The sequence below is a fragment of the Canis lupus genome, chromosome 31 (assembly GCF_011100685.1).
Source record: "Canis lupus familiaris isolate Mischka breed German Shepherd chromosome 31, alternate assembly UU_Cfam_GSD_1.0, whole genome shotgun sequence".
NCBI lineage: Eukaryota > Metazoa > Chordata > Mammalia > Carnivora > Canidae > Canis > Canis lupus.
Window position 1 is genome coordinate 9,869,799 of NC_049252.1, and position 28,000 is coordinate 9,897,798.

The window sequence follows — 28,000 nt, forward strand, 5'->3', positions numbered from 1 at the left end:
TTGTTTACCTGGAGACCATAGACTTCTCCAGAAAGTCTAACAAAGTGATTTGTGGGAGGGGCTTTCAGCTTGCCTTCGGGAAGGGTGAGAGACTGAGGTCAGCCATGCAGATAGCCAACCATGTCTATGTGACGAAGCTGCAAGAAAGACCATGAAACTCAATGTTCCTATGAACTTCCCTGATTGGCAATACTCCATGCATATTGTCATATGTTGTTGCTGGGAAAGCATTGCTGGAGAGGACTACTGGAAGTTCTAGCTTTGGAACCTTCCTGGACTCTGCCTGTGCATCTCTTCTCTTGGCAGATTTTAATCTTTATCTTTTCAATACAACAAACCATAACTTTCAGTATAATGGTATCCAGTGAGTTCTATGGATCCTTTTCTATGAATTCTTGAAGCTGAGGGTGGTCTTGGATACTGTGTTCTCACAGAGTGTATAAGCTAATTGGTATCAGCATCCTCGTTTTACAAATGGGGGATGGAAGCACAGAGATGTTAAGGGAGTTGCTCATTGTCATACAACCAGTACCAGTGGTTCCAACCTCAACTGCCCTCAGTCAAATGGGGGTTGTACTTATGTATCAATGTATTTTAAAGTTATCCCAGTGATTCCAAAGTACAGGCAAATTTGAGGACACCTGAGCTGGAAACTGTGCCTTAGATGATTAAAGTACACGGCTGCGTTAGTTGACTTTGAGGAAATCCTTTGGCTCTTAAAGCAGTGGGCTTCGACCCAAATAGCAGTATTTTATGGAGCAGCCTGAGGCAAAATAATACTGTTTAACAGTAGATTTTCTTTGGCCCTTGAAAAAGACAACTTATGATTGAGAAAAAAAGGTTTAAAGACCTCTGGTTCCAAGAAAAGAACCTATCTTCGTAATAAGCTTTAAACAATAAGCCTGATTTTATTATCTCTTTGTATATTTTGCTATATTTTTAAAATAAATAGTGCATTAACACTGAGAATGAGATTTACCACATTATCAACTATCCCAGTAACTAAAACTATCAAAAAAAAAAAAGCAAATGCTATCTCATAAAAATTTAACTTCAAACACATCATGGAAATCAACAGAAGATAATCAGAGGTATGTCAATTGAGATTTTGTTTTCAAGAGTCAGACTTACACGTCACTGTTTGGGAAAAGAGAGAACACTTGGGGGAAAAAATGACTACAAAATTGTGAGAGCTCATCCCATTTGTATTCTTTCTATGCTTACACAGGACACCTAAGTAGATTGCTGTCTATACCTTAGGAAAGTGTGTGGATTGGTTAGAAAAAAGGAATTTGGGATTTCTAATTTATTCTTGGTTTTATTTTTTAATGCATTTACTAATACTGCTGGGTTTTTTTCTGTCTCATTTAATTCAGCTCAAAGGTCTTTTAATAACTGACACTGACCATATGTGATTTGCAGAAGCATATATTTACATATTCACGACCACATACAGGATTAATCACAGGCACTCTGAAGAATCTAGAAGGAGTTTTTTTATTATGGCATTGGAAGTGAGTTCAAGGATAAGCTAATTGAAGCTAAACTGTAAATTAGAAAAAATTCTGGTGTAGCCAAAAGCTGTTTAGCCTGAAATTCAGCAAATCTGAATTCTTGCTCCGGTTTCCTCTTTAACCAGTTATGTGACTTTGATCAAATTATTTAACATGTCCTTAGCCAATTTCTTTATCTGGATGATTAATGAGTTGCACAAAAGCACTTCTAACCTCAGCTGTATGGCTCTATGAGAACTTCTTGTGAATTTATCGTAAAAGAGTATTTCCCCTATCCCTGTGCCGAAGGCATGGGTCCTCTGACCTAATGAAACTATTTACCATGTTTGCTTCGCTATATCAAACTGATAGGCTCTTGTCAACTCATCCAGGTGAGCTTGCAGCATGGGTTGCATCTCTTCCCGTGGGGATGGAGTAAGAGTTGCAGTGGACTGCTGTCCGAAGGAAATAGCAGGAGAAGAAGCCACGCCTCGGACAGGAGGTGTTGGGACACGATCATCATCTTCTTCCAGTTCATCTTCCATACCCTGGTGTAAGTATGTTTGTACCGGTAATGGCGGGCACCAGCTATCACTGTCATACCTGAAATTAAATGAGAAAGAAAAAAAGCATATTGACACATACACTCATACACATGCGTACAATTACACTGGCAATACGTAACAACCACAACGGTAACAGCAGCACCTAAAATGTTCTCTGTTTATTTTGTCCTGATTTCAATTTGTTGGTGCTACCACAGTACATCCTCTGGCTGTTACCTTAATTTCTAATCATAATTACATCTGCTTTCTCAATATCTCAACTTATTCTTGGAAGATCTTATTAGCTAATTGTTACCCCATAGTTACAAAAGGCAATAACTTCCCAACAAAGTTACTCACGTGGAAAATCCAAATTGCCAATTAAGGACAATTAATGAATTAATTTAGTGCTTGTAGATTTAACTACTTTCTTCTGCTGTTCGACCTTGTATACCAAACAGACTATGCCAGTATGGATCGTCAGAGAAATGTCTGAGAATTTTACTTACTCTCATTCTAGATCTATGCCAACCGTTCAGTCCATATGACATGTCAATCATTAAGATTTTGTGCTACAAAATGTATTCAATGGCCCTTTGATACTTTTAATTCTCTAATTTTCTCAGTGGAGATTTATGTTTTCCTATATCTTGACATCTAAAATCTATAAAACAAAAGTTCAAAAGCTAGCCTGAAGAAGCTTATATTAAAAAGAAAAATAATATTTTATTAAAACAGTTTGTTTTTAAGGACTCTGGTCAGGGAATATAGAAAATTAATTCAAAGTTTTCATTGTGACGCATCAGTGGCATTTCTGTTTATACCTTCTCTATATACTATTATTTTCATAAATCAAAAAGATCCTAGTGTACTTTTAAAAGGAGGCTTAAGAATAGGATAAACAATATTTTTGAATGTAATTGTCCTATAGATTCCACTTCTTAAGTATCTACTGAATCTCCTCCTTCATCTCTACTTCCATAATCACATATAAGAATTGTTCTGATGTGAACTAGCCTAGCCCATTAGCTTTCCTAGTCTCTTGGGACATCATCTTCACCTCTTCTATCCTATCTTCCATATAGGCAATGGGATTATATATTCTAAAGTCCTCATCCACATCACACCTGTGCTTTGAATTATTCAGTGATTATCACTAATAAAAGAAAAAGTTCAAATTCTTTAGCAGGGCCTAAAAGACCTTTCCCCATCTGACTGACCTGTCTTTCTAGCTTAACTGCACACACTATTTTCCCAGTATCAGCCTACTGTGTATTTTTTCTAAACTCTGGGTCTCTAATTACTATCCTCACATCATCTGCCTGTGAGCTTTTTGTCTTCCCTCAGGTTCAGTTCAAATGCCATTAGTTTTGTGAGGTGTTCTCAGCCTCGGCCATATGGAATTGATTACAACTCCAAAATACTTATATTATGGTACTCCCCATACTATACTGGTATTGTTTCTGTTTCTCCTACTGTCCTGTGAGATCTCTAAACTCAAGAACTTAGTACTTCTCAACTTTGCATTTCCAGCACCAAATGTAGTACCCAGGATATAGAAGATTTTCATTAAAGAAACTAAAAATTGAATAACTACTACTAATATATATTACAAGTGTTTTTGTATATATATAATACACTCAAGTGTGTGTGTATGTGTGTATATATATATATATATATATATCTCCCTTACAAATGCTAACTTGTAAATGTCCAGATGATTCTTGAATATTTTTACTCAAGTACCTTTACTTATCATGCTTAAAACTGAATTTATTTCAAAACCTACATACAGATGTTTGCAGCAGCTTTATTCATAATTGCCAAAACTGGGAAGCAACTAAGAAGTACTTCAGTAGGTGAATGGATAAATAAACTGTGACAAAATTCACTCATTGGCCAAATTCTAAGCTTCTCCAGATAATGGAATATTTTTCAGTGCTAAAAATAAATAAAACATTAAGCTATGAAAGGAATTGGTGGAAACTTAAATGCACATTACTAAATGAAAAAGGCCAGTGTGCAGTGGCTACATATTATATAATTCCAAGTATATGACATTCTGAAAAAGGCAAGACTATGGAGACAGTACAAAGATCAGAGGTTGCCAGAAGTTAAAGGAAGGGAGGGATGAATAGGGAGAGCATGGGGGATTTTTATGACAAACTGCTCTCCATGATATTATAATGGTAGATATATGTTATTATACATTTGTCCAAGCACACAGAATGTACAACACCAAGAGTGAATCCTAGTGTAAAGCATGGACTTTGGGTGATACTGCTGTATCAATGTAGGTCATCAATTTAACTGTGTATCACTTTAGTGGGAAAGTAGATAGTGGCAGAGGCTCTGCATGTGTGGGGGCAGGGAGTTTATGGGAAATCTCTGTACTTTTTGCTCAGTTTTTTAGTGAACCTAAAACTGATCTAAAAAATAAAATCTATTTTTAAAAAATCCTTAAGTTGATCATCCATTGATTCGAGAACCATTTGTCAGGAAACGGCATCTATTTACAGAGCATGCAGACTGATCCAGTGAGGCAGACTGGTATCAAGCAAATAATCAACAATAGCAGGTACTACAGGAATAGGGAGAAGGCAAGCTGAAACTAGTTTGGGGGTAGGGCAAGTCTATGGTCTATGCTAACTATAGGAAAGGGGGATATTCTCTGTAACACATCTGGGGCTCAGAGAAAGAGAAAAGATAATAGTATTTGAAGAGCTCAAATAGTTTCATAACTGGTAAGAGATGGCAAATAAAGAGTACTTGCCATAGATGAGGAAGGGCAGGATGTGCCAGGTCACACAGGGCCTCATCAGCCCTGAGGAGGACTGGAAGTGATGGATAGTCACTGAAAGGCTTTTGTTTTGTTTTACGGGGAATAGTATCATCTTTAGCTGTTTGCTTTCCCTCTCTTGTTGAGGTTACCTGAATAATCTACCTCAGTGAGCTGTCTTCTGAAGAGCTTGTTTCAGAAGATCCATACACTCTGATAGGAGTATCTCTTCCAAAATGTCTTATACTGTAGTATAAACAGGCACACTTTAACATGCTACAGATAACAGTTTTTATATACTAGAAAACATGATTGGTGAAACTTGTTATTCCCATGAGTTAACTACGCAATTGCCAATCTGACCTGAAAAAATACATTGCTCCAAAATGATGCCATTTTGATCTGTTTTCTATGTTGGGGATCACAGTTAGATTTCATTTGGAGAAAAAAAATATATTGTGGGGGATTTATTGTATTTTTTTTACTTTTTCATTTAAATTCAATTTGCCAACATATAATATAACACCCAGTGCTCATCCTACCAAATGCCCTCCTTAGTGCCCATCACCGTCACCCCCCTCCCACCGTCATCCCGTTCCCCAACCCTTCATTTGTTTCCCAGAGTTAGGAGTGTCTCCTGGTTTGTCTTCCTCTCTAATTTTCCCCTACTCAGTTTCCTTCCTTTCCCTTACAGTCCATTTCACTATTTCTTATATTCCACATATGAGTGAAACCATGTGATGATTATCCTTCTCCAATTGACCTATTTCTGTTGTGTACAAAGTTTGCAACCTATGGTTCCAGTTGGATTCAGTGCTTCCAGTTTTTCCCATCCACTAATCAATACCTCTTATAAACTGATCTATGAAAACATCATAATTGTTTGAATAAAACATTCACTTCCATTCATTCTATTCTGTCCACTAAATATGTCTAAGACTCAAACTACATTTTTAGATGTTTTTTTTTTCCAGTTTCTCAACATGAATCTTCTACTCAATATAAATTGGTTTGTTTTCTTCTTCTTCATCAACATCATTATCTTTTTTTTTTTTTTGTACTTTTCCATCATGGTCTATTATTTTAAAGTATTCAATTTACTTTGAATGAACTATAATCCTCCAATTTCACCTACCTTAATCTTACAAATCCTTCAAGCTACAGTCTATATCCCATGTCTTTTTTAAAGATTTCCCAGATGAGCCCAAATAGCACTAATATATTACTCTTCTGAACTTGCACATTTTTTGCACATTTACTTGCAAATTGATTATACACTATGTTATGCCATTTCCAATGTTGGTTTCTTTAGCTATTGCCTGATTTATTTCAGAATTTAACCTTTCACATGTTAATAGTATCTTTTCCTCAAGTGAATTCATGCTACATTAAAATTATGACATTGAATTACTCTTGTTTGGCCACACCTGACATAATACTTTAACAATGGTAGATGATAAGCCTATTTATTGATTTGAAATGAAAACACACAAACTGATTCATTAATAAGGATGCTTATGATTTGATGACATGGACAGAGGTAGACAGTATAATGCTAAGTGAAATAAGTTGGTCAGAGAAAGATAAATACCAAATGCTTTCACTCATACATGGAATTTAAGAAACAAAACAAATGAGCAAAGGAAAAAGAGAAAGAGAGAGAGAGAGAGAGAGAGAGAGAGAAACACTCTTAATTACAGAGAACAAACTAATGGTTACCAGAGGGATGGTAGGTGGGTGGACGGGTGAGATAGGTAATGGGGATTAAAGAGTGCACTTGTGATGAGCACTGGGTGATGTATGGAAGTGTTGAATTACTATATTGTACTTAAATTAATATAATACTGTATGTTAACTACACTGGAATTTAAAAGTAAAAAAAAGAATGCTTAGGTTTCTTTTCTTAACTTACTTATTCGACTTTAAATATTGTATTATAAAGTCAAACAAAAATATGTAAATGAATCCTAAAAAACAAAAACAAAAAACCCTACCCATTTTCAGTATGGAAGGGGAGTGCTATTATACTTCATCAATAATTATAATTAAATTTATTCCATAAAATAGCACATTTTCCCCCATAAACTACAGCATGTATCTCCTTTGCTTACAGGGCTTATTGCAAAGGATTTCCTACATTTGAATAAAGGAAGAACTTATGCATATATTTAATCTTTCAAAGGGAAGTAATTAATTATTCTCTATAATTTCCCCACTTCATAACTAGTAAACTATCCTTACTTCCAATAAGGGAACATGTACAAGGAATGGAACTATGTAGAGAACATAAGAGAAAGAAGAAATAATATTATATGCATCATATGTTAAGGTTATATAGAAAATATTCTAATTAGTTGTACAAACTCTTTTTTATTATTCCATATCATTAGGCAAAGGAGAGCCCAGATGCATAAATATTATTTCAAAAAATATACAAACACATTGCATAATATATTAAATGACTAAAAAAATATTCCAATAGCTATTCCACTTAGCTAGAATGGGTATTTATCATCACTTTTTCTGAGTGTTTTACAAAGATAATGTAGAACAAGAGTGAGCAAAATCCACCTATGCAGAACATAAGCAAAGCTGAGAGAAGTCTATTGGATTCATCTCAGTGGTTCATGCAATAAGTGGAAAACTGAGAGAGAGTGAATAAAAGTTAGACTGGGAGAAGGTTGTGAGAGAATAGATGAAATAAATTGGGACACAGAGCATATTGTATGGTGAGGAAGGCTATTCCTCATCTCTGAAGTTTTCGTATCTGAATCCATTCAGAAGAACAAATACTAGGTTTCATGCAGTTTCTGAAGAAGGACAAGAAAGTAAGAGATGACTCTAAATGTTAAGAAAAGTGTAGCTCAGTTTTTAGCATTTCCTTCACATTTACAGACACATATCTTATGTGAGGGATGGAATTTCAACTTTTTCTGGTTTATTTTTTTAGATTTATTTATTTCTTTGTGTGGAGAGGGGCAAAAAGAGAAGGAGAGAGAATCTTAAGAAGACTCCATGCTGAGTAGAGGAGCCCAACTCGGAGCTTGATCTTAGGACCCTAGATCATGACCTTGAAATCATGACCCGAGCTGAAGCCAAGAGTTGAATGCTTAACTGACTTAGCCACTCAGGTGCCCTCAACTTTTTCTTGTAGTAACACAAAGAAGACTGCAAAAATGCTCCTGAGCCAACTAAAGGTCTTTTTTTGGTCAATAGTTCCCAGAAAAGCTTTTTTTTTTTTTTTAACATATTATTGATGAAGTACGAGGCATCATATTAACTCTGTTCCCTGGTAAATAATGAGAAAGATGACAACAAATCAATGTTGCATGTGAACTAGCTAGTTAATGGTCAGATTCAAATACTGAATTACTAATAAAAATACAATATAGTTCAACGCCCACAAAAGCTTGCCAATCTCTAATTGTAGCAACAAAGCAAAGCATCAGATTTCTATTGAATCTCTACTGAATTCTTCCTAGCATCATAAGATAATAATAAAAACAAATTTATAGCTAAGGATGAATACATTTCGATACATTTTTATCAGGCTGAGAGAGGTTTATTGATGAGAGAGGACATTTACCAGTGTTGCTATAATATTGAATTAACAATTAAGTACTTTTCTATCTGGACAGTGACTTGATAACTTTTGTTATTTAGTTCTGTGGGGGGGAAATGGCCCAGGAATCACTTAGAAAGAAATTTAATAATATTGAAGGTTTAGAAACAGTACTAAACATTGCAATAAAAAATATTCAAGATTGAGATTATTCTGGGGTAGGTATATTTCCAAAGTTTATCCCTTTCCCTCCATCCCTCTGCCACTGCTTTATCTTACCGCCTTATCATTTTTTATGATACTGGCTATTCTCCTGCAGTATCCCGAATGTCATCTACCTGCCCCAGCCTCATGTCCTGCAATTCATCATCTATATCCAAAGATCAGACTCCCTAAATGACATACAAGACTTCACAGTTGGCCTCAAGGCACCTGTTCAGATTATCTCCTACCCTATGAATATTTCAAACCCAGCAAACGTCATACAACAGGTACTGATTGCTGAAGTATAGACTCAAGCAATTAGAATGCAATGTGCTGAGTACTACAATAGTAAACTTAAGGAATTAAAAAATTAAGGAAAGGCAAGTCACCTTAACTAGAATAGGAGGGGGTTTTGAAGGAAGAGTGGGAAGTACTAAAGGAAAACTAATGGGGCTATTCATTTTTTCTTATCTTTCATTTTATATATATATATTTTCTTTTGGCTATGGAAATTATCTATCTGCACAGCAAATGGTGACAATAGTAACATTTTGTTGTAGTCCTTGGTTAATAATTTATTCTGGCACCTAGGCTGCTTTAGATTAGGAACCATTGCTTGTCCTTTGCCATTTCTGCTTCAAACTCAGAGCTGGCACCCAGCAGCCAGTTATACTCTGGTGCTATTATTTGTGAATAACTGATTCAAGATTCACCTCAAAACTGAACTTCTATAGGATTGTCCTAACCTTACCTGGCATACATGGTTATCCTTTCCTGAATACAGATTATTATTTTGTATACATTGCTCATCTAGGACTTATCATATAAAATTGTGTATGTGTGTGTGTGTGTGTATGTATGTGTTTTGTGATCTCTACCTACCAACTGTGTGAACTCTCTAGATCAGAGATTAGATCTTCCTGAATAATTGTGTATTTGTTTCTTTCATCTCTGTTGCTTTTCTTCCTGACACTGGGATTAGCACTTGCTATTTAGTTGAAAAAGATGTGTGTTGAGTAAGTTCCCTAATATATGTTAAAAGCAGCAGAAAGAAAAACTATGTATCACCATAACAAGTACAGTTGCAGGATCCTTGACTGTTAAAATAAAAATTATGAAAAACCAAACCGTGACTTCTAAAGTTTTTGTTGTTTGCACTTCAAGAGAACCTTAAACCTGCATGAGTTTCAAAACAAGGCATAGAAACAATTCTATATAAGAACTCATATGTAAAATAGTCAATGTAAGTATCACGAAGAGCAGATTATAAAATAATCTAGGAAGTGTTCAAAAGTCTTTCCTTTTTTTTTAAGATGTATTTATTATTTATTTGAGAGAGAGAGTAAAAGTGCATGCATGGGGTAGGTAGGAACAGAGTTAGGGGAAGAGAGAAAATCTCCAACACACTCTTTGGGGTTGGGCATGGTGCTTGATCTCAGGACTCTGAGGTCATGCTCTGAGCCGAAATCAAAAGTCAGACACTTAAGTGATGGAGCCACTAGATGCCTCTCCTTTTCAATGTTATAAGGGTTTGACGTTAGAAAAAAGGAAAATATAAATAATTTATCAAGAAATGGACAAAGTCTTCACAAATTGAATAATTTTAATTTATTCTTGTCATATTGATTTTAAGTAGGTATTGTCATTAAACAACTGAAACAATATCCATTGAAAAACTGAGTCCAAAACAAGAAAACTGAATTTTGCTGTCAGTTTACTAATAGATAAGACTTACCTACTAGTTTTGTTAAAAGTGATCATTTTTCTTTAGGAAATATGAGCTACTTAAGGCAAATAAAGGTTATTAAAAACCAAACTACATGCTACAAAGACTTTGAATATATAATATTAAAATATGTATTTCTTTACCTATCTAAAGTCTCAAATGAATTTTTAGAAAACTTTTAGAAAGAAAGATTTTCCAATATCATACATCCTGGCTAAATATTAAAATAATTCAAAAATAACTTTATATTTTATAGGTTAATATTCAGAAAATAATTTACATCAAAAAATAAAACTGCAGCAATGTGTATTATTTCATTCATCAAAAGATATTTTCAATTCTGCTGCTGGGCAATAAAATCAAGTGAGGAGTTTAGCATTTGTTTGGAATGAATTAGTATTATTTCAGTGGGTAATAGCTATTGCAGTCTGTTTTTTAAGTAGATGCAGTGGGAAAAGAAAAAGAGAAAGATTCCAAATTACCTACTTTATGCTTAAACATATTTGATAGTAACTATTTTCTCTTCCCAGTTTATAAGCTTTATTTTCTCATTTTCTGACAATAGCCTTTAAAATGCAGATTCCTAAGCCCTGTAATAATCTTTCCTTGTGGAATACACATCTCTGGTTTTTCTTTGACAGACTTCATGTGATATGGGCACATTTACATTATTGATATGTATTATATAAGATCATGTGCAAAATTTAAGTTTTTAAAAAAGTCAGAGAAAAAAGGATGTCTTCTTAATTTCCTATTTCAAATGTGAACTTTTTAAAAAAGTAAAATGAGGGATGCTTGGGTGGCTCAATGGTTAAGCATCTGCTTTCAGTTCAGGGTGTGATCCTGGAGTCCTGGGATTTAGTCCCACATCAGGCTTCTCCCTCTGCCCGTGTCTCTGCCTTTCTTTCTGTGTCTCTCATGAACAAATAAATGAAATCTCGACTTCGTTTTGAGATTGAGCCCCATTTTAGGCTCCCTGCTGTGCATGGAGCCTTCTTAAGATTTCTCTCCCTCTCCCCCTGACCCTCCTCTCTCTCTTACTTTCTCTCTCTCTCTCAAAAAAAAAAAAAAAAAAAGTAGAAGAAAGAAAAAAAGAATTAATCTTGAGATATCAAAGATAGCACTTATTTAAAAAAAAAAGGAGATGGGGGATCCCTGGGTGGCGCAGCGGTTTGGCGCCTGCCTTTGGCCCAGGGCACGATCCTGGAGACCCGGGATCGAATCCCACATCGGGCTCCCTGTGCATGGAGCCTGCTTCTCCCTCTGCCTGTGTCTCTGCGCCTCTCTCTCTCTCTATGACTATCATAAATAAATAAAAATTAAAAAAAAAATTAAAAAAAAAAAAGGAGATGGGACCAAAATATTTCATGCATGTGATCTTTACATAAAATAAGACAGGAGACAAAACCATTATTGAAATAAATTGAGGTGTCTTAATATCTAACTTCTGAATTTTAAGAAATTTGGAAAAAAGAAAAGCTGCCTTTATTATGTATTTTTCAGTTTCATTCAAAAGCAGTGGTGACCTGAAAATTATGAGAAAGACAGAGCAATTAGAATTATTAAAATAGAAAAAAAAAAGACTGAGTAAATGTCTCATTTGCTATTTTTTTTATTAGAGAATAAAAAGTATCAATGTCTTTCTGCTTTAAAATCAATTAACGCTTTAACAGAGGAACGCTAACTCTTGAGACTTATTTGAGAATGAATAAGGAAACCGGTCACATTTAAATGCCCTTGAAGGAAATTTTCTAACTTAGAGAGGTTTTTGTCACAGAATGTGTGTTGGCTTGAACAACTCTTTCCTTGATCTGGCCCCTAAATTCCCATCAAAGCTGATGATTAAAGTCCCTGCAATTACACCATGTGATGGAGCTCTGCTATGGCCAGACACCAAGTCATTAGAAAACCGTGAGAGACGATGGAGAAGATTATTTTAATTCCCTTTTCAGGCTCACTCAGGAGTGGCTCTTTAGTTCACAGAGCTGTGGGTACTCGCTTTCAAGCTAACAAGCAATATTATAAATGGAGTCTGCATTATCATGATTGCAGACAATCTAAGGCACTTGACGGCCAAGCATTCTAGGTTCTCAATATGTGCTGTGGTGTGTTTATCATCTAAAATACATAGATGGTGCAAACAACCAAAGTGGGGCCTGAGACAGGAGTGGGAGAGGGTGAGGAACCGGCTGGAAAGGGGGCAGGGAAAAGAGTAAGAGAACACAAGATAAAGACAGAAAAGCACGATTGAGAGAAGAGGAGAGCCCTGGGCATTTTGTTGGAATGAAAAACAGTTTTACCCATTTTCTTGCGGTTCCACTGCATAGTGTTCCAGCTCTGTACCAGGAAGGGGCTGGACTGGGGGAGGAGGTAGGGGTACATTGGCCCAAGTCGATCCATTGTTTTTCTGTGGTTTAGAAGAGTTTTTAGTTTTCTTCTTTTTTCCACCTTTCCCACCTGAAAGTAATAATGCATTTCTTCAGCTGTGCCAGATATCAGTAGAAACAGAGTACATCAGATGGGAAGACGTATTTATGTTTTCAAAACACCACAATCAGTATATTACATTTGTTAAAAGCTATAAACAATGAGATGATATAATCAGAAAAACGTTTTTATAAATCGCTCGAAATTATATTGTTTTTTCCCCCAATGCATTAACTACAGTGCTGAATAAACCAAAAACATGGCTTCTGAAGCAAAAGCACACTTGTTGATTTATTCACGTCTGCTGCCTCTACATTTGCATTGTTAGACCAAATAATGGGCCATAACAAATTCTTTCAAATGTCAGATTTTAGTACGTTTATAATGCTCTTTTGCATAATCCCTCTCAATGGAAAATGCAGCATCTAAGGATACAGCCTAAACTTTTCCATTAGAATTTACTCAATTTAATTAATCCAGGAGAGTACAGTTCTCCCTCAAAAGCGACAGATAAAAATCAATCAACTATAATCCGGATACTTGTAAATCTTTCACAATGATAAGTTTTATAGAATTTTAAACTAATGAATGGCATAATTATTTTTGCCTATAGTGAGAGTGGTTCCCAGATGTTTTAAGCATCACATTTCCTAAAATTCCAAAAAGAGGGGGATAATTAATGGAAATGCAGTGATCACTTTCAGTACTATTGTTAATACAAATGAATTCATGCACAAAATACAAGCAAAAAATAACTTGGCTGCATTTGAGCCAAATCTGGAATTACTGGAGCTAAGTGAAATATAAAAATAAAACTCATCATTTGTATACTGCCATACTTTTCACTCTTTCAAAATTTAAGTAAATCAAGTTTCTTCCTAAATGGACCACAGTTGATGGCAAGAATGAATGCTTCTCCCACAGCATAATAAAGGATATTGTTCTGATGGAAACCAAGCAGCTTCCTTCACTCCCACTATGGCCTATTGTTATATTTCCAAAATCCTGGTATTGATCTCTTGGATCTCATCTTTCTGGAACTGCAAGCTGTGAGCATCAAATACTTGGAGCAGGGCTACCAATAGAGATATTGCTAGAAGTCTCATCTCCTTTCTTCTGCCAATTACTAATCCACATGAGCCAATTCAGAAAATTGTGTCATTTAGTAATAACTTATTCCAGGGCCAGAAAGTGATGGAACTGCTAAACTGGACATAGATACTGTTGCCAATTATGTCTGTAGTCTAGGTCATGTGTACATAAACACATGTGCTTAAAAGAGCACACCTACAGACAAAATGTTTTCACCCTTTCACTTCCTGTCTTTGGCAATAGGAGAGGTATTAAAAGAACGATAGAGCTACTTCAAGGGTTAGAGCTTACTCTGGGGTTGAAGACTGGTTTCTCACTTACTTGATAAGTTACTTCAATTTCCACACATGTAAACCAGATATAAAGTGCTTAAATCTTTATGGTATTTTGAGGATTAAAAGATAGAAAGCATGGAGAGGGCTCAGATTGTACAGAGAGCTCAATAAATGCCAGTCATTGTTACTGTTTCCCAACTCCTCTATCTTAGAGCAAACATGGTTCTGCCCACTTCTACAGCCTTTGTCAAGCCTAACTTATCCAAACCCAATGAGCGTCCCAGGAATAGTCTGATTCTTGGAATAAAAATAATAAACCTGCTTGAATAGAAGCCTAATTTTTTTTACGTTTATGGTAGATAAGACTTAATCCTTTGTTTCATGATCATTCATCAAAATCACAGACTAGGATCATATATTTTTGTGCAGTTTCAGAAGTCTATTTGAATAATTAAAAGAGGAATGGGTTAGGCTGTGCGTCCTTAGTGAGTTCTTCCCCTGGTTGTGCATCCTTTATTACTTATATATTTATAAGTGTACAATGTTTTCCTCACTCTTCACTTTAGAAATGTCATATGATCACCACCAGAACTGAATGATACAAAGAAGAAAGTTCATATATCTCCATAAAACAAATTGTTAAACTCAGACTAAAAGCGAATAATTGCTTCACTCTCACCTCCAAAAGAATGCTTTCTATCACCAATTTAAGTAATAGTGTATTCAAATGTAGATGAAATAGTTAATAGATGGGGAAATAGAGGTTCTTTCTGAATGTTATGTGGTCCATATTTACACAGGAAGAGAAAAAAAACCACATTTAAAATGCAACAGCTTTACTAGAAACTACTATTTCTGGAGCTCTGAACCCAATTCTGTTGAAGTTCTTGTCCAAGGTCAAAAAGGGCCAAATGTCAGACTTAAAAATGAATTGGGCAAACGAAGCTGATTCATAGAGGGAATTTTTGAGGGCTTAACTCCAATGCCTACTTCTCCCTCTTTGGGAGATTTCTGCTCTGTCATTGAGTGGTGTCCTGGTAGGACCATCAATCCATATGCTTTGTCCTCTCTTAGCATTGAGCTAAGAGGGGGACTCTTAGCATGGTGGTGGGCATATAACACGAGCTAAGGAAACTAAATGTTTATCTAAGATCTATACCTTGAGCTAAGTGAGCCACAATCTGTTATTGTTACTTGCAACCAAAGATCCCCAAGCATTTTTGAGGTGAAAACTGCCTGCATTATATTTTAGGGGAACATATTTTGAAGACTGGCAAACATATTTGACCCATTTCTCTTCAATGCAAAATGTAAATATTTAAATTGACATTTATGCTGAACAGATAACTTCTATGTATAGAGAATGATAAAAATAGATAATTTTCAATTTAGTTAAATACATACTGTATTTCAAAAAATACTAGTGTGTAAAAATATTTCATTATCACTACTGATATAGTGCTAAATATATATATATATATATATATATATATATATATATATACACATACACAATATGACTGGATATAGTTTCTAAGAGATCTGAGTTTTCTTTTTTGGTGGTTGAATTTTTAACACAAATACTCATAACTTATATATGGAATAGATTATAAAAGTGTTTCAAGGAGGATGAGGAATTCACTGAAATTATTCAGAAATGCCCAACTTTCTTTGTTAGTGTGATTATTTTAAATTGATTTCATTACTGTGCACAAACTTGAGAAAATCTTATAATGTATGATTAGATATCCTTTGGGCAGTTTGATCTTAAATTTGAGCTTTAGAAAACACATCTATGATTATAAGAATTAAGCAAATTCTGTAATATTAAACTCAATTGGACTAAACTAACAGGGAATAATCATTTCACTCTCATCTCTGAAGAATGCTTTCTATTTCTGATTTAAGTAATTTTGTATTCAAATGTAGATGAAGTAGTTAATATAATTCACAGACATATATATATAAATGTCACTCAGGAGATTAATGGATTAAAAAAGCAGTAAGTACTATTGTGAATCATGTTCTGCTTACAATTACTCAAAAGGTAACTTTTAAAACTCAGTGTCAATCAACATACACAGAATATTTAATGAAAGATTCACAAAAGGCCTTATGTAATTCATGGCTTAAAATATATAGATTTTTAAAATATGTATATTGCTTGGGACTTTACATATCTTGAATGAAATAGGCCTAGGATACATTAGTTTTTAATTATGGAGTACAATTGTGGGACTCATTATAAATAAATTGGAGTATAAATGACATAAGGTTATTCAAAATGCCCCCCTATATTATTAAGCCCATTTAAATTCATAACAGATGTTTAAAATTTTCTGGATTCTATAATGTATCTAATTCTACCAATAGGTAAGAAGAGCAAATGGCTCATTTTGGAGAGAAGAGAGAGCATTAACATTTCAGACTGAAAGGGTTCTATCTCCTGAGGAAAAGTCATTTAGTAAATGTTACCCTAATGATATAAAAGAGTTAACTCCTTATGGTCTAGGAGCCGGTGACATGTCATAATACACCATAATCCTTTACTGAGAATTTGTAGATAAAAAAAAAAATTTTTGTAAAACAAATGGAATATCATTATTATGAAAAAATAAGCAAATAAGGTCATGGAATCAATAGAAATGTGCAAAGTCATCAGTCACACGATGTACGTGTTCTGGTTGGAAGGTAGAGTGTGACTCCTACGACCTCCTTATCTGAGAGGTGAGGATCCTTGAGCCTGAAGCACACTGCTGCTATTCGTTACCACAGGCACATATTTCTGTCCAGTAAAACTCTGTCCCGATATGTGCTATACAACACCCACATTATAGATTGTAGGTTTGGCTGATATATATCAAATATATTAACATTTACAGCATAAAAAAATCATCCATATGAAAGGTTATGACTTGTAAGTTAAGTGTGAAGAGTAATGTCTGATAAGATTCTTGGTTAGCACGGTAGCAGCACCTTACTCCAGACATCATTCCATCGATAATAAATTGTATTACATAACATTTTGGAAAGATTGTCCAAAAATAAAAAGTCACATCACTGGAATCCTAATGCTATGAGAAATGTCCCAGATAATTTGCATTTTGGCTGAATTCATCGTTTGCTGCCCACGTCCTGGAGCTGACTTTCCTGAATGATCTTTTATTGTAGAGGTCTCTTGGCTCTTAGGAAGGGTTCAAGGACGATCAAACTCATCTGCTCTTCACTAAATAATACTTAGGACAATGACACTACTTTTCAGAACACATGGTGGTGTACGCTTAGTACACAGAGAGTGAGAGTGATGCTTATTCCGCCCTTCCCAAAGCATGATTCCATTAGGATACGCTAATTTTATTGTCATCTGAAAGATAAATGCCTGACAGTGAGTCGTGATTCAGTACTTCTTCACGGTTGTTAGGAACACAGGTCATATGCTGGTGACAAACAAATATTTCTCCTTACTGTGATGAGACCAACCTGAGAGACTGCCACTCCTCTCTGAGCTGTTGTGAGAGCTGGTGGTGCTGAAATCCTGTGACTGGTTGTGTGGCATTCTATTAGACAATCCCTCAGCCAATCGGTAGTCAGGGATGTAAAGTAAGGCTAAGGGTTAAAGGGCAGAGGTCATAGTGGCATCATGTGATTAGTTCACAGCACAAGCCCATGCAGAACATGCAGTTAGCAACTCAGAAGCAGATGTCGTGGGACAGTGGAGGAATGTTCCGTCTACCCTGCCTAATGAAAGTTGAGATGGATTACTGAGCACTCTATTGAAGAGGAGCTAAAAGGATGAAACCGGTTGGTGTTGGTGTGTGGTGGCAGTGACGGTGGCGGTGGTGGCGGTGGCAGGGATTGTGCAAGGTACTGAATACATGCCGAGAATAATTTTTTAGTTTGGGTAGTGAACCTGGTAATGAATCACTGAACTGAACAACAAATACTAATTTCTATCTCATGCACAAATGATATGAAAATAACTCCTTGGGTAGTAGGGACCTGACTCACCGTTGTTACCCTTGTTCTGATCAGGGAGAGAATATCCAAAGCCCATCAGGTCCGTTTTTTGCTGAATTGAGCTCTTCCACTGTGGGTCCGGCAGATCGACAGCCAATTCATGTATGCTATTGGAATGCAAGATCTGTGTTGTGGCATATGGGGTAGCCTGTGTTATTTGGCTGGAACTGTTGTAAGTGGTTTTGGTCGTGAAGTCAATGCTGCTATAAATGGCTCCATCTGAGAGCATCGTTGCTGTTTTATCCCCTTGGCCTGGAACTGGTGGCAGCACATCTGTGGTGAACATAGGGAAATGAAACAATTTAATGATGCACAGGCAGCCCAAAACTATCAGGATGGAAGATGAAAAATAAACGTGTCATGCCGCACGTTTGCATTTCAGCTGAGATGGGCTTTATGAGTCAATGAAGGGTAGATGATGTACAACCATCGCCAAGCTCTCAGCTTCGGTGACAGGCAGGCCTACCGCTCGTCCTTCACGTCTCACTGCTTAGCACATCCCTTCCCCCATCTTCTTCATCCATGAGTGAGATGTTTGGGATATTTCACTACTGAAAAATGCTTTCAGTCGTTCACACAGCTTTTAGAACCAACGCAACGGTTGGCTCCTTACGCAAGAAACGGTAAGAGTGAATCTACAAATTATGGATTGAAAACATCTTTTTCCACTTTACCCCAAAAGATATGGAATCTAACTGCTGAACAGATGCAACATTTTCCCGAAATTATACTATATAAGCAGGCTAGGAGATACATTTTTCTGAAGTTCCAGCTTACTGCATTTCTGATTTGATTTCACAGTTCCAGTATGGAGTGGAACGGATGGTAGGGATTTTTTTTTTTTTTCTTAGATAACAAAAGGAAACTTTCATGAATAAGTCATTTGCACAATACAGCAGGATTTAACTATAGAAAAAGCAATCTGAGTGATCAGTGAGTTTAATTTATGCTACTAACTCTTAGAAGTGGAGAATTACAGTTTCAAGTTATAATACAGCAAGAGTAAAATTAAACTTTAGTAACAACACTGAATATCAATCAGCCCATTTATCTTTTGGTGTGCTGAATTAACTTTACATGATGCTTTTTAATTCAGAACTGCCACCTCTCTCCCGAGCTCTTATTTTTCCTTTTTTACAAAAGATACTAGAATTTGAACAAAAAACAAAAACCAACAATACTGGGGGGCCAGTTGGTTAAGCATCTGACTCTTGATTTCAGCTCAGGTCATGCTCTCAGGGTAGTGAGTTCAAGCCCCGTGTTGAGCCCCATGTCAGGCTCTCAAGCAGGGAGTTTGCTTGAGATTCTCTTTCCCTCTCTCTCTGCTTCCCAACCCCACTCACACTCTCTCTTTGAAATAAATCAGTAAAATCTTTAAAAAACAACAACACTAAATGACATATTTTTAATCACGTAGAGTTAAAAGTGAATCTAATTATAGTATATGTTCCATAATTATGTTCTGAGAGCCACACTTCATAGGACTTGAGATCATCAGTGATTTCTTCATTATAGGAAATTTCCAACTAGTTATATTACTGTAAATATTAAGTAGTTAATTAAATTATTGTGCTACCAAAACAATTTATCACGACAAGAAAAACGTGGAAGCAGAAACTTAGTCAAAATATCCCCAATCTCTTAGGTTTGATGATACCCACAAAACAAAACCAAAAACAAATTAATTAAAAATATTAATTTTGCTTTTGCATTTCACAAGAGATAAAAATGTCTTTTTTAGCAATAGCGACAAGACACTTACAATCCATTTTGCATCCTGTATAATTTAGATCCTCCTGAAGTCTGGAATTCCAATTTACTTTATATGTGGATACATACTTTACTGAAGTAAATATTTTAAAGGCATATCAGTGAAATTGTTAATAGTCAAATATATTTCACAAAGTTGTATAATAAGTAAGATTGTTTTTTGATTTCAGAATCCCAGAATTACATTTTTTGCCCTTTATGCTTTTACCTATAAACTAATTAGAAAATTGGATAATGGAAAAGCATACTTTATTTTCAAATGTCAATTATCATTTTCATTCTCAAAAACTTTTAGTACTTAGTAATAGATCAAAATTATGAAAACCGATCCTCCACTCGGGGGAAATTTCAGTTTTGTTTCTGTCACCTCCACTATCTTTCACTGATAATATTAACTGGATAGACATGTTTCTCCAGCATGAGCCCCAACTTCCCAACAGCTTGAACTTGAAGTCCTCTAAAACTTTTGATTTGGATGGGGAACTACTTAACTGCAAGATTCTGAAGTGATTGCACATTCAAGTGTTTAAAAATGGAAAAAAAGTTGTCTGAGGACCTACTCCTCTAGATGTAATCCTGCAACAAGTAAAGCCACAGTTCTAGAAATAGAATCGCGTTCTCTCTGCTGGTTGCAATTAGCCAGCCTTCAAGTCTGAGTGCATCTATATTGATTTGGGGGCTGCATATTTCCTTCGGCTGTTATTTGATTGCTCCTACATTTTCAAAAAATAAATTGAATTATATCCAACCTTTGAAATATTGGAAGATTATGCATGAATATTTGGATGTGGGAGATCATCCTATAATATCAGATAGTTTGGAACTCTGGGCCGGCCTTTCTCTGACAGCCTGGACCTAAATAGGTGTTGCCATCTTTAGGCAGGACCTTCCAGTTTCCACTTTTATGGTCCACACCTACTTTTCCTTAGTGCTTTGGGCTGACTGGCACTTGTTAACATTTGATTTTGAAGCCTCTGGATTACAGAAACCCTTCCCTTCAGGTGGAATTATTCATGATTCATTTTGCAGTTTTCAGCACCTGAATTATCCATGCATTTATTTCTTTTGGACTGATATACTTGAATGAATGACTGTCTCCTGTACTGTACCATAAGATACTTAAGAACAGGAACATATGGGATTTATGCCTGGATCCATTCCACAATTCCTCACCTGGTGTTTTGCAGAGGATAAGTGCTCGCTGAATGATTAAATAAATCTTTCATATTTTGCATTGATGAAATGCAGACTTCTGCAATAATTAGTAACTTTATTACTCAAAATACTATTTTCATTACATTTAAACATGTATTAGTATTCCATTCTTGAAAGGGAAATGTCAGTATCCACGATAATTCTCTTAAGGGAACATAGTTACATAATCGTACACGTGAATCCAGCCTTGATGATTGCAGAACAGTGTAGATAAAATAACTGAGACTTTAAAATGTGTTAGGCCTGCCTTCTATACTTAGATCTCAAGTTATTCATCTTGATAAACCTTAGTTTCCTGGCCTTTAAAAAGTAAACATGATTATCTATTACTTATGTCACACATTTATTATGCCAATAAAATGTACAAAAAAAAAAAAAAACACCTACCTATTTCTGGTGCATAGTAAAAGCTAACAATGCCTATTACACTGCAAAGAAATACAGTAAACCTTGCAAAAACTTTGTTTTGGCCTTGATGTTTGCCTGCAAAATATTTCATGTCATGAAAATGAAGTGGATATGGAAGAAAAACCTTGAAAATTTACAAATGTACCCTTTGGCTAAATTAGACAGACTTTTCAGATGTTAGTGTAGCCTGCTAAAAGCTGAAAGCCAAAACCAAAACCAAACATTTTCTTTATCTTTAGGCATTCATTTCTTGATGTGAAGAGACTGGTGCATTAATCAAATACAAATATAGCAAGTAAAATAGATATCTAATCCTTGATGGATCAAATCCTTCAAACAGAATTTCTTTTGACAAAATCATTCTGTGTGAGGGAGGGAGGAGTGTTCTGCTCTCCTGGTGAGAAGATGCTCAGGGATAGAGCCTACCATGGAAAAGTGATAGCCAGTAAGCTAAGGGCTCAGAGTTTGGTCACTAGGGGAGGCAGCCACCTTCAGAGGTTCTGGGGTAATAAGAATCCTAAATGGGGTGATTACAGAGGGCAAGCAAAAAGTTGAGGAATCATACAGGTATTTTTTATTTTCTTACTTACTATACTGATGCCTATTGGCCACTCTTGTATGTCAAGCTTTGTGCTAAACCTGTGCTAAATTATCCTTTTAATCCTCACTACATAACTATGACAAGGGGATGGTTATTTTCTGTATTTTATTTGGAGAATGGAAGAGAGCTCCCTTTCTTCAAGTTGGTATTGACAGAATGCAGACTTATGCAATAATTAGTAGCTTTATTATTTGAAATACTATTTTAATTACATTCAAACATTCATTGGTACTCCATTCATAAAGATAAAATGTCAGTATCCATGATTACTCCTCTAGGTCAGTATATTTATACACTCATGCCTGTGAAATGCACCCCTGAGGTGCTTATCATAGTTTAGCCTAGCCCTGGGTCTCCTCCATTAATTCCATCCAGAGGTGTAGAAAGCCTCCAGCAGATTCATCCACACTTTCTTGCATTACAGCACTACTCTACTAATTAATCATCCCATTTTCTACTCGAACTCCATTCTCCACCCAGCAGTAGCTTGGATGACTTCACACTCGGCTTAGATCCCACTGTTCTCCTATTACAAACCCATTGATGCCTTCTGACCACCCTTCGGACAAAGTTTAAAGTCTTTGTGTAGCTTAGAAGGCCCTCTATTATCTGTCCCTCTCTCTCTCTCTCTCTCTTTCCTCTCTCTCTCTCTCTCTCTATATATATATATATATATATATATATATATATATATATACATTTTACCACCTCTGCTCCCGTTGTACATCATACTCATTAGAAAATTCATTCATTTCTCAAATAGGTCATGTCTCTCTTCTTTCTAGATCTTAAAATACGGTCATTTCTTCTCCACACACTTTTCCCCACAACTCTGCTTAATCTCTACCTCTTCTTCAGATGTCAACCTAAATAACACTCCATTCATAGAACTTTTGTATTCTTAGTGGGAAGCCTTTTCATGTTGGGTACTGGCAAGGCAGCTCCAGTCCATTTACTGTCTGCACAACTGTCTGCCAAAGGAAAACTCATATTTCTGCCAAACTAAAAACTGGGACAACAGACTTCTCTAGCCCCATCTTTCTCCTATTGATTGGATGAAAGGTGGCAGTGGGGAGACTGTAATTATTTATAATAGGTCAAATATAATATAGTATAATAAATACATTAATTACTTATAGTAGGTCAAATTCTGTTTCTACAGACAGGACCCTAGCTCCAGATTTTGGAGACCTTAGTATATCAGCCACTTAGCACCTTTTTGTCTTTCATTTGAGGTACAAAGTTATCAATGGTAGAACTACACTTAAGTTCTCTCTCAACATGTTTTCATCTTTATTTAAGTGTCTACTCTCTATAACATGCATCCTATGAGGATAAGTACCATCTCTCTTTATATTGATATTTTATTTTTACTATCTGCCGTAGTGCCAGGTATGCAGGGTATACTTAATAAATATGTGTTGAATGACACATAGAAAACAGAAATGACTAGTCCCAAATCATAAGCTCTACTTAGCAGCATAGTTTCTGATTCTACTAATCTTGTGCTAATAGTCCCCAAACCAAAATGTATTATGAATATTCAGGAAAGCTAAGAAAACGAACAACAAAGTTTTGAATAGCACAACTTACCTCCACGTCCAAAATTCCCAATCTCATTTGGGCCACTATTGCTATTGTTTACTGGTAAGCTCGTGGCTGGCCATGAATCAGCAAGCCATGGGTAACTGGGATCACCAGCATTTAGAAGACCAGGACGGCTAAAACAGAAATTGGAAGGAAATCAACCCATGGAGCTCCATGAGAAATTTGGACACCTGTCTCCTGCACTAAAATATATTAAGGAATTTAAGAAGATTTTAATTCACTTCAAATTAAAATGTGTAGGTTCTCAAGAATTAAGGAACTTCAGCGGTTCATTAAAACTATATATAGCCTGTCAGTGGAAGCAGAAGCATCCAAATGAATTCAGTTGTCTGCCCTTAAACTGGTGGAATTGGTAACATAGTAGGATCCCAAAACAAAGTTTGATGATAAACTGGCACCTCAAGAAACAATTGCTCAAAGTGATTGCTCAGTATCAACCATTTCCAGGACTTTGGGCTATTGCTTCCTTGATTCCTACAGCCCCCATATTTATCTGTCCCCTGTAAGCTGTAACCCCTGTTATGAGCCCTCATGTTTAATTTAGAGGCAACAAACTTGAGGGAAATTAATGAACAGTATTTATATTGTTCCATCAGTAGCACATTTCCAAATTCTCTGAATTGCAAGATATTAGGGGTATATTAAAATTTTTTAGGGTAATTAAAGATTCACTGTGATCTGATTCAGCATGTGAGTATAGTCTGTGAGAAAAACTTCCCTCACATCATATTTAATAAAGAATTTCCATTTTTGATATAAAAGATGAAAATCTGATTCCTCTCCAGATTATTAGCATATTTAAAAGGAAATAGCAACATCTATAATCATTGCACTTTATTTTTGATAGACCGTTTCTGTGCAATCCCTAAGAGAAACATGTGTTTCTATGGAAACTGCAATAAGAAGATCCAACTGCTTACTTGCTACATGCACTAGCTCTCATTAGACCTAATCTCTTTTTGCTAAAATATTGATTAAATGGGAGATTGGAAGTTATTACCAGAGCCTAATTACAATCTCCATATTGGCAAAGGGAAAATAGATGAGGATATATGGGTTTGTTATCAGCTTTTATCAATTTCAATTGAGTATCCAAAGTTGTGGAATCCAGTCCTATCAATCTACAGCCTATTCATCATCCATGAATCATTTACTTTGTGATCGATTATGTGTAATTGTTCACTCACAGCAATTTAGTGAGAGCCAATAAGGAGTCTTAAACAACAGCAACTTCATTTGCTAATGTCTAATTAATGCAATAAACATCCTGCTAACAAATGAACACATTCCTTGTGATATTTACTACTAATTTCTTCAGGGGCATCTGGGAGATATGAAACATCTGGACTTGATTCCTCTAAAGTGCACAACAGATAGATCATTAAACCTTGTGGTAAGCCATTTAATTCCTCCTAGAATTCTCAGACTTATAAGTGATCATTTATTACAATAATAGCTTCTTACTATAGTTTCCCCAGTCCTGATTAAAAATAATAATAAAAAAGAATCTCCTTAGCATACCTCCCATTGCTCATTAGTCCTCCATCTCCTCTTTGAAATGTAACTGTTAAAAAAAAGAAAGACACACACACACACAGGTAGTCAATATTAATTACAATTAATACCAACTATATATTGGTCCTTAGTTTAGAGCTGAGGCCTCTGGGAATTTTAACAAAATATAATTAACATAATTGTACAGAGAATAAGAAGCCATGGTATAGCCCAGAGCAAAGCCATCATTTGCTCCAACTTTAATAAGACATTTAAAAATACTTAAAGCCAAATGTATAGTTAAGTCAAAAGGGCATTTGTGTTTGGATGTCAAAACTGTTACAATTAGCATGTAAAGTGACATTGGAAGATCAACAGCATTAATGGGGGATTATCAAATCATAACTTTAATCTTAATATGTGGGTGTCCTAATTAGAAGGCACAACATAAAATGAGCATAGTAGAAATTAAAACAGAATAGTTTCAAACAGGTAATAACATCCTGCCAGTGAAAAAGAGAAACAGGTACTGATTGACAACATATTCTTCATCATCACATATCCTTTTAGGGACACTGTTAATCACTATGAGTTGAACAACTACAATTAGAATAGACATAAACTATAATTAATAGAGAATAATGTATTGAGTGCTTTGTTTTATCATTCAACCTTCACAAAAAAATGGAATGTTCAAGTACTTGATACTGAATATATTCAAATTGTATGTAATAATTGCAAAAACTTCAGTCCTTTATGAAACTTATTAGTCACACTGACAAGTACCCTGTAGATCTACACCTGGAGAAGACCTCTCTCTGAACACTCCATTCCACAAGCTATCAACATAAAAGTGGGTTTCAAGGATTGTCCAAAGAACATAAATGTCAGTGTGTATCCATCATTTCCTATCCAAAATCTTTGTAGCCAAATATATTTGGAATTCAAAATGTTTCAGATCCCAGAAAGATAATACAATGCATACTACAAAGAGGATCTAAGTCAGAGGATCTATTCAAAGTTATTTAATATGTTTGCAATAAAATATACATATTCATGATTAGTGGGATAAATTCTATAGTAGAATGGATCAAATTTTGCTACTCAATGAACTAACTAGAAGATCATGGGAAAAATTTTGGTGTTTAGAAGTTTATGGACTACACGATTGCAATTCTGACTAAAATGAGTATAGATCAGAGAAATCAATTCCTGGAGATGAAGAAAAAAACTGCTGGTTACCAGAGGGGAGGTGGGTCAGGTGGTATGTAACATAGGTGATGGGGATTAAAGAGCACACTTGCTGTGATGAGCCCCAGGTGTCGTATGGAAGTGTTGAATCATTATATTGTATACCTGAAACTAATATTACACTGTGGATTACCTGATTGGAATTTAAATAAAAATTTGAAACATAAAAAACTAAACAAAGGCTTTATGACTTGATTCATATTTTAAATAACTAGAGGATATATTGTTACTTAAATTATACATACAGTAAGTACTTCTTAAATTTGAATAATATCTCCATAATTCATCTATTCCTCAAATTTTTGGTATGAAATCGATTGCTCTATAAATTTTGTGAATTTCCAGATGAAGTCTCCTGGTCCCTCCTCTAAGGTCATTTAATGACATATCTTTTACGACATCATAATTAGGTGATACGATCATGATTCCCAGGGTCTATCAAGACTTTATGAGGTGGTGCTTTGAGGAACATCTGGCTGGCACCTGAAGTATAACTGCCTTATCAATGTTTCAGGTAACATCTCAAATTCATTATAAAACAATCCTGACACATACTTTGTATCTTCCCAGGATTGGCTATGGACAGCTCCTCAGAGAAGATGAAAAAATACTGGTTGCTACTCTGCTTCCTGACAAGCTTGCCTAAGTGACAGGAATTGAGAATCAGCAGTGGTCCATGTCACATCGGGTTCCCTTAATAACTGCTTTTAATAACAACAACAGAAGAAGAAGAATTAATCTGAAACAATTAATGAAAAAATTAAGCACTGGAGCTATTAAATAAAGTCCTGATTGGGGGAAAAATGCACACAAAATATGAAAACAGTACAGCTAATTAGCTTTTCATCTGATATGACTTTATAGTAATGTGGCTTTTTAATGGACTCTCAAGTGATTGTTTTACGCTACTAAAGGTGTGTTCAGATGATGTGAATATCATTGTGAATATGCAAATAAGCAGGCACTGATGGGCTACACCTCAAAGGTACTATTTAGAAGATATGTGGAAAGTAGTATTTCTCCTAATTTAGAATGCTCTTTTGCCCTCACCTGAACTTTCCACTGTTGCTAGAGCAGTAAATCAAGCCCTGCATCAGGCTCCACGTTCAGTGTGGAATCTGCTTTAGACTCTCTCTCTCTCTCTCTCTCTGCACCTCCCACTTGTGGTCTCTCTCTCTCTAAAATAATTAAAGGAATCTTTTTTTAAAAATGTAAAATTTAAACTTACAAGGCAACACTCAAAATCTTATAAAAAAAAAAGATGGCATCCAAATGATCATTAAGCACTTAAAAGGATGCTCCACATCACTAACCATTAGGGAACTAAAAATCAAAATTACAATGGATGCTACTACCTCACACCATTAGGATGGCTGCTATGCAAGACACAATAAATAATAAGTGTTGAGAAGGATTTGTGCCCCAATCATCATTAAAATCTTTTTTTGGGGGGGATCCCTGGGTGGCTCAGCAGTTTAGCGCCTGCCTTTGGCCCAGGGTGTGATCCTGGAGTCCCAGGATCAAGTCCTGTAT

At 35.5% G+C, this 28,000-nt stretch overlaps 1 protein-coding gene and 1 long non-coding RNA gene across 18 annotated transcripts in view; one reads left to right on the forward strand and one right to left on the reverse strand.

Moving 5' to 3' along the window:
* The window catches only part of ROBO2 (roundabout guidance receptor 2), a 1,638,467-nt gene that overhangs the window by 29,580 nt on the left and 1,580,887 nt on the right, over positions 1-28,000 (reverse strand). For 10 of the 17 annotated variants that reach the window (XM_038581205.1, XM_038581204.1, XM_038581210.1 and 7 more), the window contains 6 exons: positions 25,244-25,286; positions 23,708-23,835; positions 18,112-18,393; positions 17,584-17,709; positions 12,610-12,766; positions 1,836-2,096 (listed from right to left, as the gene is read on the reverse strand). In XM_038581205.1, the coding sequence (XP_038437133.1) occupies positions 1,836-2,096; positions 12,610-12,766; positions 17,584-17,709; positions 18,112-18,393; positions 23,708-23,835; positions 25,244-25,286 (997 nt within the window). The remainder of the gene's footprint in view (positions 1-1,835; positions 2,097-12,609; positions 12,767-17,583; positions 17,710-18,111; positions 18,394-23,707; positions 23,836-25,243; positions 25,287-28,000) is intronic. The other 7 variants (XM_038581213.1, XM_038581207.1, XM_038581217.1 and 4 more) reach the window with 1 other exon arrangement.
* On the forward strand, positions 29-27,986 carry LOC119867040. Its single transcript, XR_005382115.1, has 4 exons — positions 29-1,091; positions 1,886-2,046; positions 8,699-8,870; positions 27,038-27,986. It is a non-coding gene; the product is annotated as an uncharacterized LOC119867040 (long non-coding RNA).